The sequence below is a fragment of the Gallinula chloropus genome (assembly GCF_964237585.1).
Source record: "Gallinula chloropus genome assembly, chromosome: 3".
NCBI classification, from domain to species: domain Eukaryota; kingdom Metazoa; phylum Chordata; class Aves; order Gruiformes; family Rallidae; genus Gallinula; species Gallinula chloropus.
Genome location: NC_140087.1, coordinates 53,358,201 through 53,371,576, shown reverse-complemented (window position 1 = coordinate 53,371,576; position 13,376 = coordinate 53,358,201). Strand labels below are relative to the sequence as shown.

Genomic DNA, 13,376 nt, shown 5'->3' with positions numbered 1-13,376 from the left:
CAGTCTCTGTAAGCTTTCTTGCAAGAAGTATTTCTTCGGAAATACTGAAAAGTTGTGTGAATTTCATTATTATTATTTAGAAATCCTTCTAGTGACTAGTAAATAAGAGGGAATCTGGAGATGAAGCTCTCAATTCTCTAATTTGGTCTACTAAAAGTAAGTTATTAGAAAAAGATGCTATGTGGATACTTACAAATTGAAAGAGAACCTCAAAGAAGTTTGTAGGATCTGTGTCCTAGGAGTTTTTGATAACATGTCTGTACAGCCAAGTCTGATTCAGATTTCACCCAACTTAGGAACAGATTGCACCACGGAGTCTTTCAAGGTCCGTTCCAACCTGAGTGATTCTGTAATTATAGGACAGGACTTGAAGTGGAATGAGGAAAAAAAAAAAAGTGGTTCTATGTACACAGTCTATGATTCCAGGCCAAAGCTTGTTTGCTTCAGCTTCAGTATGTATCAGAGTAGTGTCTTTCTATTAGCTCTAAAAAGCTGGTAGGAAAACTAAGAGTAACTTATACTTTAAGGTGCTTCTAACTTCTTTCTCCTGGCCATGTCTGGTGAGATTGTTGGGCAGCTTGACTACTTCTGTATCAGCCAGTGTTTCCTCTGTGAGAACAAACAAAAGTTCTGTAATGTAATGAACTGTAAACAATGAATGGGGAGCTCTTTCACATTTTTATTTGCTTTGATTTTTTCAAGGTAAAGGTCAGACCTAGAGTAGCGATTTACATCTCATCATGTCAAGTGCAGGACAAGGAGTGAATGATAAATAGCATGGCTAATGTGATATCCAGTGATTCAGAACAAGCTGCAAATCTGGTGAAAAACTTCTTCCATTTTACATTTGGCTGAAGTGGCTGAAAGAGACTAATACGCTTCTTTGATCAAAAATTTTTGCAGGTTTAAGATCAAAGAAAATAATGGCTTGGAACAAATAGTTACCAATAATTTCCCACAAATTAGCAGAGGTTGGATATACCTCTCCAGATAAGAACCTTGTGGATAAGTTGTAATTGTTTCTGGGTATGTCGGGATTGTCTCTTAGTGTTCAGTAGAGTGTAACTCAGCACATCACATGATTCTGTGAGTCTGTGATAGTACTTTGGCCTCTGTTGTACACTCAACCCCAGGTGGAATCTTAGTTTATATTCTCTGGTATTTGCACAGAAAAGAAATCAGATCTGTGATAGAGGTGGTTCAGGTCCAAGACCTTATGTCGTATTTAGGACGAGGGTAAACTAAACTGTACACAGTGCAATCCCATGCTCATAATATTTTGATTTTGTCAACAAAGGTGTATTTTTCCTTTCTGTTTTCCATCTCCTCTACCTCTCTCTTGCAGATGAAAAGTCTTTTACTTACACATTGTAACCAAAAGATCAAAATTATTCAGACTAATACTACCATATTTATTTGATTGGTTTGTATTCACTTCTTGAATCAAGGTCAAAGTCACTTTTATTGTTTCACTTGAAGTGACACATCAGTTGCATGACCCATCCGTACCTATATGCAACTGAAACAGAAGCATCTAAGTATAAAATATGTATGATATTTTTTCTTAATATTCATTAAAACTAAGGAAGCCTAATCACACCCCTTCTTGGAAGGCAGAGAAAGGTCATTTAAATATCAGGTATGGTTTTATCTAATATTATGAACAAGATACATGATGCAACAATAATCTTATGTAATCAAACGGTAAAAGTGCATTATTATTAAGCGTAGGCAAGAGTCTGAGTTAGGAGGGGTTTCTAAGACCCAGCTATGTTACTGTGCTGCTAGATCAGCTGGAACATGAAGAACATAGTTAACTTGAAACCACCTTTTTTTTTTTCCCTTTTCTTTTCCTGCAGTATACTGTATATTTGGAAATCATAAGAGAACTTTTAGCCACAATGGTTTCAGAAATTTTCATGGCTCAAGTGCAGCTGATGTAAAGGCAACGCCTTGTTTCATATGCCATGTATTTTCAGGAGCAAATACACAGATGACTGGTTTCAAAGAAGAAACCTGAGGGAATTACAGTGTGAGTCTGTATTTAGTCAAAACAGCTCACAGAAACTAGAAAAAATAGCTCCACTTTCCAGGTGTGCATTACAAGTCGACTACTTTGAACCAATAGTAAGCCAGTAAAATAATAATCAATACAAGGATAGAAAGAAAAGCAGCATGCGGAGGGACCCTTTTACTAAATTCAGTGATTGAAATAAAAATCAACAAAACACGTGCCCTTTATCCCCCACACATACACTAACTTCTAAAGTGAATGTAGGAAAGTTTATTTCAATGTATGCTGATGACTACCTGGCTGAAACTAAAAAAAAAAAAGTCTGTTGCATTAGGATTAGGGAGGTAAATTACTCTAAAATACGCACTATAAACTCTTCCAGGCATTAGATTATTTTCATCTACTCCTGAGTTTCGTTGTGTGTACCCAGCTTTGCTTTTGTATAAGGTGCACATGTGATGTCCAGTGACCAACATAGGTTGAAAAAGCCCTGGAGAGGAATAAGAAAGAAGAAAGGGAGGATTACTTGCAATCTGATCCTGAAGAACAGTGGTCTGGTAGGTTTTTTTAAAAACCTGAATTACAGTGTATGCTCCAGTTTGAAAGCACTAAAACCTAAGTATGCCAAAAGCTGCGAAGCTGATAAATAAAGCAGTAAAAATACTAACTGGATACTGAAGTCAATTCTAAATTTGGTTACGTAAAGTGATTATAAATTTAAGCAGATAACTACAAGACTGTCCAGTGAAAAAAGGGAAAATCTCTGACTGCAAAAGTACTCATGGAGGGCAGGGCACAATGTTATTTAATGTACAAGACAATAAATCCCTTGGAATTTGACTTCTAGGATACACGCAGGTCAGAAATATATGAGCACCCCAGAGAGTATAAAGTTCAGGGTCACAGAGAGTTTCTTGCAAAATTTTCTGACTGTAGACAAGAATCTGCCATAGTATTTCAAGTTGTTGCCAGCTTGCAGTAAACTATGGTGATAACACTTGCTATCTCATGCTAGAAATAATGTTTTTTATCCATGCTTGCCAAAATGCTTTGAAATAGTGATCCATTAGCAGGTGCTATTATTTCTTTCTGGTACTGTGTGATTTGGTGATGTGGAATGTGTTGTAGAATTCACTACTTCCTCTGCTCCAAAATCAGCCCTTTCATTAGACTAAAATCATTATATCTTAAAATGCCTCTTAACAATCTTGCTTATAAAAAAAACAGCCAAAGCCACAAGCCTTTATCACATGACCTGTCAACTCGTAGAGAGCTCACCTTCCTGTCTAAGCAGGCAGCTGGTATCAATTGTGTCGTGTGCCTCACATCACCAAATGGGTTGTATCTGAAGAGGAAACAAAGCCAGCTTAAAGATAAACATAAAAGTTGATAGCTATTTCACTGCCCAGTGTAGCACTGTCAGAATCTCTTCGTTATATCATGTGACTCTACTCTTAACAATAAAAGATGGCACAGTGTAGGATTCACAAGTTCCACCACTCAGCTCTATGTGCAGCAACGCTAAAGTAAAGGAACCGGTACTGATTTCGAGTGCGCTGCTGACTTCTGCAGTAACTCGGTTGTGTAGTGTTGGGTGGAAGTATGCCAACAGAAACACGTAGCATGCACATCAGCGGTGTTTTCCTAAAGATACACACCACACCTCCTACAGCACCCCTACAACCTGGCTCTGCATTATCCCGGATCAAATTGCACCAGCTGCATTTGCTGCTCAGGGGAAGTCACTGGGGCACTAAGAGCGCATGTGGTACTGCCTGTCAGCTGAACGGCTCCTCTCAGTTGATGCACTAAAAGCATAAAGCTGGACTGTGCAATCGAGTTTCGTATGCCAAACTGTCAATCAATTAATTAAAAGTCAACCCTGACTGAACAAAGCAGATAGCACTTTGTGTCCTTCTGTGCAGTTGCAGAAGTGATATCTGGCAGTCAGTATCTCTGATACTGTAGCACCTCTGCACTGTTTAATGTATTGCAGGCATTTTAATGTATATGAGCAAAAGTTGGTCTCATGAATTTGCAGGTTTTCTTGATTTACATGTACTTCACATATATGTGGTTAATACATAGATAAAAATATTTGAAATTTCAATAAATATTTTCTGTTTCTGCGTGGGCCGGCAGATACATACAACAAAAGGAAACTGCTTAGGGGAATAAAAACCTGTAGGTTAATACGTCTGAGGGTACCCTCCCCACCACAGATGTCTTCGCCCTATGCTTTTTGTGTAACCTGTACATCCAGTGAAGCCTTTCAATGTATGAAATGAGAATTGTGTGTGGGCTTTGTCCACCTTGGCTGTCTGTATTAACATGCTTGACCTGAGTGCTTTAAGTGAAATAAAATGCTTTTCAGCTTCGTCTGTATTAAGCTACAGGGTACTACAACAAAAGATTAATGGTTTCATCTGGCACAGTGACAGGCAGAGAGGGGTCATTAATGCCCTCTTGTTCCAGACAGAATTCCTCTCCTTGAAAAGAGGGTGCACTCCTCAGGCCTCATGACAGGTTGACATAGAATTTATTTTCTTGGCAGTAATAATAGTCACATTGGAAACTTGCATGTATTGTACAGCAAATCTTTGTTTTCTTTCATTTTTCTTCAGTTAAAAAGGTTAAATATGTTTTGTTGGGAATCTTAAACTATTCTCATTCATCCTAGAAATAGAAATTGTTGTAATACTGATAGGTAACTTCAAATTTCTTTTCACTCCTGAGCATACAACTCATGGTGGAAAGACAGTTTTGCCATCTCTCAGAATATTGTGTATTGCATGCTAACAAGGTCAGTTATACCAAAATCCTAAACTGCTTTCTTGGGTTAACTTAGGCTGCTCATAAGGTATTTCCTCAGCTCTTTTTTACATTGAAAAATATCTCACATAGTTTCAGGACAGTTTCCTTTTTAATATTAATTGTGTTAATTTCTTGCTGACCAAAGTTAGTTTCTCCTTCAGGATTTGTTTTTTCACTCTTCTCTCTGTTCTTCTGTTTCCAGGCATCAGCACAGCTACTGTTGTATCTTGATGTTCTGGTCTTTTAATTGTAGCCAAAGCTGTCAGGTTGAATGTTTTTGTTAGGGTTTTATGCCAACGTTGTACTTTCAAAATGAACTGGCAAACTCGCTTTCATTCATAGCTAAAATAACTACTCAAGTCTTTACTAAAAATAAAAAAAAAAAAAAAAACAAAGGAAAAAAAGCAACTAATCAATTGCCAAGTCAAGTGTCTCTTATATTAAGTAAGGCCTAAATAACGAATTTGAAGAAACGTTTCTGGAAGAGTGAAATAGTTAATGAACCAAACTTCATTACCTTTTCCTTAACGAATTTTTATTCTACTTAAAAATTGCTTCTTTTGACATCATATAGTCATTGCTTATATCTGGTCATTTCTCCTGTAGCTGTTTCAAATCCTTCTGAAGAGCTAAATATGCTTGATCCAGTAGAAAAGGAACTTCGAACAAGAATCGAAGAAGAAATGAAAAGGTATTACATCTGCCTCAAACTTCTGCCATCCTTCAGAAGACAAATTATACTGATAGTATATTCCAATTACAATTTTGCACACACAACTACCCTCAGGGTTCTCTCTGACATTTTGAAAATGTCAGCTTTGTGGTTCACTAATAGTTTTTAAATTTATGTATATGCTGTTGCTTTGTCTGTAAGATGTCACGGTATGTGAGGAAAATTTCTGCTTGGGCTAATGGCTAAAAATAAATAAAAGTAGCTTAATGTCATAGAATGGTCTAGTTCGAGACCTCCTGCTTGAACATAGTATGGGCTTGAAATGTTGCACTGAAACCTGCTGGAGAGCCAGCTTTAGGGCTGCATGCAGTGGCTGCTCAACAGTGTGTGGACATTTGGGGCAAAGTAGAAAAAGCATTTTATTCATAGAATAGTTTGGGTTGGAAGGCACCTTAAAGATTATCTAGTTGCAACCTCCTACATGGGGGTGGACACCCTCCACTAGCCCAGGTTGCCCAAAGCCCCATCCAACCTGGCCTTGAACACTGCCAGGGATGGAGTAACCACAGCTTCTCTGGGAAACCTGTGCCAGTGTCTCTGCACCCTCACTGGGAATGATTTCTTCCTAATGTCTAATCTAAACCTATCCTCTTTCAGCTTGAAGCCATTACCCCTTCTATTACATCATGCCCTTGTAAACAGTCCCTCTCCAGCTTTCTTGTAGGCCTCTTTTAGGTACTGAAAGACTGCTATAAGGGCTTCCTGGAGCTGTTTCTTCTCCAGGGTGAACAATCCCAACTGTCCCAGTCTGTCTTGGTAGGAGAGGTGCTCCCGCCCTCCAGACTCACTCCAACAGGTCCATGTTTTTCTTGTAGTGGGAACCCCAGACCTGGATGTAGTACTTCAGATGGGGCCTTTCAAGAGCAGAGTAGATGGACAGAATCACCTCCCACGACCTTCTTTTGATGCAGAGTATGGTTGGCTTTCTGAGCTGCAAGTGCACATTACCAGCACACAGTCAGCTCCTCATCCACCTCACCCCCACATCCTTCTTAGGGCTGCTCTCAGTCCATTCTCTGCCTGGCCCATAACTGCGCTTGGGATTGTGCTGATCCGTGAGCAGGATGTTGCACTTCACCTTGCTGAACTTCATGCAATTTGGACAGGCCCATCTCTCAAGCCTGTCAAGCCATGCTGAATGGCATCCCTTCCCTCCAACAAGTCACTGCACCACATAGCTTGCTGTTGTCCGCAAACTTTCTGAGGGTGCACTCAATCCAAATGTCCATGTCACTGGCAATGTCCTCCCTGAAGGATTAATGTTAGAAATTTGTTGTTTAAATCAAAATGTATTGTGAACCTTGTGGGTGATTCAGAATGTCCTACCTTCCTTGACCTAAGAAAAACCTTTACAGGATTGACTAAGCATAAATAATATGCAGAATACACATCGGTTAACCAATCTTCCTGTTTGCTCTAATGTCACTGTCGCCAGGAGGGTAAAAGAAATTAGATGCAAGGATATCAGTTCTAAATAATTCCCTAGCATTTATGGTATGTACAGTCTGTGAGGAAACTCCTGACTATTTCATACTACTGGTAAGTTACTGGTTATTACTCCAACTACATGTTAGCCAAGGGGCCACATCAGTGAAGGAGGAATCAGTCCTCAGCTGCTGTCTGAATCCTGACTGGCAAGCAGTTGTTTATTAACAGTAACATGATGAGAAATCAAAAGAAATAACTGACACACTTGAATGAACCTATATTTTACTTGTTAATCAATATTGATCACACTTGAAGTTCACTAATTTCTTTAGTGAAGCAAAAGCTTTATGGGGTAAGTTTCTTGTACTTACTATCCATTGAAGCATTTATAAAATATGGGATGTCTCTTTCTACCACCACTCTGCCAGTGCCCTGTGCATCTGTGGTTATTATACATTCTTACGTAGTTTAAAACTGTAACTGATCTAGGTAGGTTAAAGCTTTTTCCAGGTACGTATTGGAAGATCTGTAATACACTTTCTTCTTCTCATATCAGTTATAAAACAATGTCCAATCGCTTAAAAGGGCTGAAGGTAGAAATTGAGCACCTGCAGCTTCTTATGGAAAAAGTCAAGATGAAGGTGCAAAAAGACTTTGAAGTCTGGTGGTCAGAAAAGGCAGCAGATCTAGAGGTATGAAATCACTTTGTATTTCTTCTATATTAATGTAAATGTAACATCTTCAGTCATTTCTTAAAGTAGTTTATTGACTAGATAGAAAGGAGTATGAAGGATGGGATTTTTGGCCTGATTCCCCTATGCTTATGCCAATATAAGTCAGTCAAAGCTAATGTGAATTGTGCTTGTATGCAGCTACACAAATTAAGCAAAACCCTTCCTTTCTGCTCTATTTTCTGTTTTGACATTCCCCCAAAGAACTTGTTTGAAAGCCAAGAATGGTCCCAAAATGCCAAAGATTCTGAAGGCACATAAAACAAATTGAGGAGGTTGGAAAAAATAATCTTTACAAAACTATGATGTCATCAGCTTTATGACATGGGCATCAGAACATGGTAGTCATATCTTCAATATGGACAAATCCCGGAAAATGTAGTAGTGTTTTAGCTGGTTTTGTTTGCAAAGATTCCAATAACCTTTCAGCTTCCCTGAGCTCCCTGAGGGTCAGCAGCTGTCAGCACAGAACATGTGTCCCCTCACTCTCTAGCAGGGGGCCACCGCTAGAGATAGGGATACACATTGCCTGTGTAAGAACCCAGAAGAAAAAGAGTGCTCTAATTTAACGACTTACATAGAAATGAACTACAGAGATGTCATATTAAACAGTGTGTTATAAGTTCATAACTCTGTCAGTCTAAAAGCTACACAGTTTCACAGGAACAAGAGGGTCCAGAAGGGGATCAGCTGAAACAACAACATAGCTTTCTTGTGCTCCCCTTCTGACATTTTTTTAGTGTCTTCTAAGTAGTGACATGGCAACTGAAAGCAAACCACTGCCATGAAACACACATCAGCCTAAAGAGAAAGAGTGCTGAGTGCAGTCCATCCCATATCATTTATTATTAACTGGAAGAGAAGATTTACTCCTTGGGGAAAAGTTATAAACAAAGAAGTTTTTAGTCTATATTTCATTTAATTCTTATGAATATAAATTTAAACTGTATTTTTAAGAAAACAGGCTAAAGTAAATACAGAACTTAACACAAGGAACTTCATTTTCCATGAAGTGCCACCTAACTAGCTTAACTTCAAGTTATCCTTGCAAAATACTTTTCTGTTTAAAATCCCTAACCATATTAGTGGCAAACAGGGTAGTGTTTTAGTCACCCTCCTATCTAAATATTTAGACTTTTCAAAGCACTGCAAGTAATATTCTTGAATCTACTGGGGCACATTTTTCTCTATTCCATAACAGGAGAGATCCAGGATTCAGCCTCTTATGATTCATCAGTAAAAGATTAGAAAACTGGAAAAAAATCATTGGGATTGATTTCTTGGATCTTGACCTATCTGTACCTCTGAGCTCCCTAAGAAACTTAAATTGGTGAACACATGCTGTTACATATTAAAAAGCTGTAACGTGAGCTTAAAAATACTTGAACTGTTCCTAAACACTTTTTTCTTTGTTCAGAAGTGTTTGTCCAAGTGAAGAAAATACTGTTCTCTGAATGAGTCATTGCTTACCTTGTTTTCACTGAGACCTGTATGCCAATATTAAGCACTCTAAAATAAATCCTATCCTGCATAATTTTGTTTTTCAATCTAAATCCAGCAGGAAAAGCCAGAGATGGTTAGCTCACCGAATGCTACGACTGTTTATCCCCAGTCTATCAAATCCTCACAACATCTATCAAATAACAGGTAAATTGGTCATTTTTCTGCTTACTTGTAAGAAAATCCAGTTTTACTAGAAGTGCAGTTCACCAGAATGCTTTTGCAGATATCACACTCAAGCACCACATTTCCACTTAGAAGATAAATGACTGTGTAGAAAATTATTTTTTTATCATTTGGCTACTTTGCAATCATATTGAAGGTAGCTTAACTGTAACTCAGTTCTATTGACTTATTGGTCTTGGGACTCTGGAAACCTGTCACTAGGGACTCTGTGAAAGATAGCTAAGAAAACCAAGCCTGTTATCAGTCAATTTTGCTGTTTGAGGAGACAATCTCCTTTGGAATGTATGCAGGGGGCTGCAAACAATCAAACAAAAACCCCAAAAAAACTCAAAAAAACCCCAAATTAAGAAATTATTTAATGTATAGCCTAGATAGATTTCCTTTTGAAGAATGTCCTGATGCTACATTTATGCAGCATATTATTCCAAAATGATATTGCATTTGATATTGTAGAACACTAGTGCATCTTGATTCATCATCATATACTTCTGATTTCAAAACATCTGGTTCAAATTTTCAGTAATAGAACCCCTATACTCCTCAAGCAAATTACAGTGCAGGAACACACATACTAGAATATGCGAGTTTCCATAGTCATTGGCAATAAGATGGAGGTGTTCTCTCTCCTTACCTCTTCCTCTCTCCCTCCCCACCTCTGCTTGATCTCTTATTCTCCTTCTCTCTCTCCCTCCTTCTCATTAGAGTGGCTTTACCTACAGTTTTATAACAGTACTCTGCATAAATGTTGTTTCCTGCTATGCAAAAAATATAATATATCCTACATACCATTAAATAATGACTGGATTGTCTTAAAATTATAAAATATATTCTGATTTTTACTGTAAACTTCTGTGTATCTGTAGTAAATGCTCCATAATCAGTACAGAGGGAGTGAAACACAAAATCCTCTGAAGTTGCCTAGGAAGGCATTCTCAGATGTCTCAAACTGATGAAAACCAACACTAGTCTTCTCTACTTTACTTCAGTCTTTTTTCTGTGTTCTGTCAAGACATAGGCACTGTTCACTTTGCAAATGGCTGACATGTTTTGAGCTGTTCAGTTCTGGGTTTAGGTTAAAGGTTACTTGTCCCAGAGAAAAACTGATGGAACAGAACGTGAGAACATTTTTGGTCTAGCTTAGCACAAATTTGGCCAAATTAGCTCAAGGAATCCCTGACTGTGTCTCTAAATTTGTACTGAATTGAACTCCAGACCTCTTGCATAACCTCTCTGCCCTGTTGTTCATGGGAGCAACGATTTCCTGTTGATGTGCTGATGCATTGCTCAGGAGAGTGATATCTGCTGCAGTCCATGCTAGAATTAAAAAGAACGTAAGATAATGCTCAGGCATCTCCCAACGCAGTGGCAGACTGGCCTCCAGGAGTGATATCTCCTTCCTCCACACCAGCTCAGAAGCAAAACGGTGTAACTGGTTTCTTTATAATTTTCTTTTAAACTTTTTCAGATGTCTTTACTGCTTCTCTTTATTACTGGATAATCGGTGTCAGGAAAGTCTGTCGAGCATTTTGAATAGAACAGGGGAAGGTGCCTGGTTGCTTTCAGCTGCCAAGCTTACTTCAGTGTCCTGCACTGCCTCACATTGTCTCTTGCAAGAAATCACGTGTTCTTTATTTTGAATAATTTCTCTGTGCCTAAGTAATAGGCGTGCTAACTGAGATTGATTGGATGATCCTTGCATGGATATCACAGGCTCAGAATCCATCTTCTTGAACTTGAATTGTAGAGGGAGTCAGGATGAATATAGTTTTGTTTTCCCATCTCTATCAATATTCTTGCAATAATCTTTTGAAGTTAACTGCTCTTTGCTCCTTACAGTTTCAGAAAGTTGATCTTATGTTGGTCTTTTTAAAAATATTTTACACAGGCACATTTCTGTTGTGTTGTATATGGAAGTAGAATCAATATTTCTGGTTTTTAGTGAGGTGGAGCTCCAGGCTTAAAATCCCACTGTGCATGAAAATTTACAGTTCCCCCTACTTGAGGCTATAAAGTTTTAGAGGAAAAGCTTCCAATTTCATAGGCTTTAAGAGTATAGAAAGAGTATTTATTTCACAAGGATTTCTTTGACCTCAGTTGACACAGGAACTTTACTTACTCATCCTGGACTGGATGAGTCCAGGTACAATTGCTCCTCTCGGTTACATAGTCCTGAGATATAAATGGCTCTTTGTTTCTAACTCACCTAAAAAACAACAATCTCTATATCTGAAATGATATTGCTATCTTCATAGAGCAGAAAAATGCTCACAAAAGCAGACATAAATTATATTTGATATAATGTGCTGTAAATAAAACCTATTTCCAAGATGGATTTCAGTTCAATAGATACATGGGCTACGTGTTAGAAATCTAAGGCTGCTGTTGACAGAATAAGTATGCTGTAAAACCATTCAGACAAACTCCTGAGTGTGAATGGATATAAATACAATCTTCAGCATTAGAAGTAATAAATTATGTATCTCAGCATAAAGGATACAGGTATATTCCATAATCTTTCTTGAGATTTATGTATGTGTTTGGACAAAATCTTTTGATTGCCTTCTAGTGCACGATTCATGTGGATTGTTATTGTTTGACACAACTTAGTCATGTTACCAGAGAAAAGGGAAGGAATGTAATAGCCTCAAACTGTATTTTATATTAAAACAATTTCTAACTAAAATGGAAAAAAACTAGCAGTCCTTTTGGGGCTTCAAAAGGATGCTCACATATAAAAGGCATTTGATTCATGGCCAGACATGTCTTTTTTTCAATAGAAAAAAAAACTCAAAAGGCTGAGTTATTAAGTGGCAAAATTAGTGTTAATAAGGGAATCAAACAGTAACCATCTTTGCTTTAGTAAGGTTTGAAAGCAATTGGCTTGATCTTACCCCGACTAGAGTAAGACATATAACATGGATTTCAGTAACCACAGTGCTGAAGTGGGGGAAAGGGAGACATAAGGGTTATCAGTGGGTTTGGCATGAGAAAAAACATTTCTGCATGAGAAAGGTAATTTCTTGAAGAGGTAAATCACATTGCCAAATCTGGTAAAATAGCTGCAACCAGTAGTTCGGATGCTGTAGAGGTTTACAGACTCATGCTCATAAACCACTTGAGTAGATTCCGGGATTCCAGACTATATTTATCTTTGCATGTGTCTTTCATATGAAGAAATGTGAAATAACTTCTGATTTGAACATATTACTTGAACAACAACTGTGCAAAATGGAGAATGACCCATCACTATATTTTGAACAGAAAAGGGTCATATTTCCTACAGCAAAGTGGGAGAGGGACTGTTCACCAGGGAGTGTAGTAATAGGACAAGGAGTAATGGCTTCAAGCTGAAAGAGGGTAGGTTTAGATTAGACATTAGGAAGAAATTCTTTACTATGAAGGTGGTGAGGCACTGAAAGAGATTGCCCAGAGAGGTGGCGGAAGCCCCTTCCCTGGCACTGTTCAAGGGCAGGTTAAATGGGGCTTTGGGCAACCTGGTCTAGTGAGAGTGTCCCCGCTGTGGCAGGGGGGTTGGAACTAGATGATCTCTTGAAGTCCCTTCCAACCCTTACGATTCTGTGGTTCTGTGATCTTTGAGGTGCCTTCCAACCCAAAGCATTCTATGATTCTGTGATTCTAATGAGTCCCAGAGTCACAGTATAAAGAGAAAGGAAGGGGAACTTAAAATAATTGTCAAGAGTTATTCTATTCAAACTTCAAAGAGAATACCATACTTGGCCATATTGTGTCTACATAAAGCTGTGGTGCTAACTGCTACTCATACTGTGTGTACGTTTGTGTCTCTTAGTGGGTTTCACTCAGGTCTGCAAAAAGTCCTAAAATGCATGTTGGGCTCAGCACTCCATGTCTGCTCCATTTCAGAATTCAAGCACAGTGTTTTGTTCATCCTGGTATAGCCTTCTCCTACATTGGCTTTCAGTTCAGAAATTTATTAGATCCTTGTCTCTTC

General features: G+C 38.3%; 1 protein-coding gene across 1 annotated transcript in view; it reads left to right on the top strand.

Moving 5' to 3' along the window:
- Window positions 1-13,376, top strand: part of KIF6 (kinesin family member 6) — a gene marked incomplete at both ends in the record, with an annotated part of 163,788 nt that overhangs the window by 144,270 nt on the left and 6,142 nt on the right. Inside the window, 3 exons of the mRNA XM_084261758.1 lie at window positions 5,435-5,519; window positions 7,546-7,681; window positions 9,279-9,367. Coding sequence (XP_084117884.1) covers window positions 5,435-5,519; window positions 7,546-7,681; window positions 9,279-9,367 — 310 coding nt within the window. The remainder of the gene's footprint in view (window positions 1-5,434; window positions 5,520-7,545; window positions 7,682-9,278; window positions 9,368-13,376) is intronic.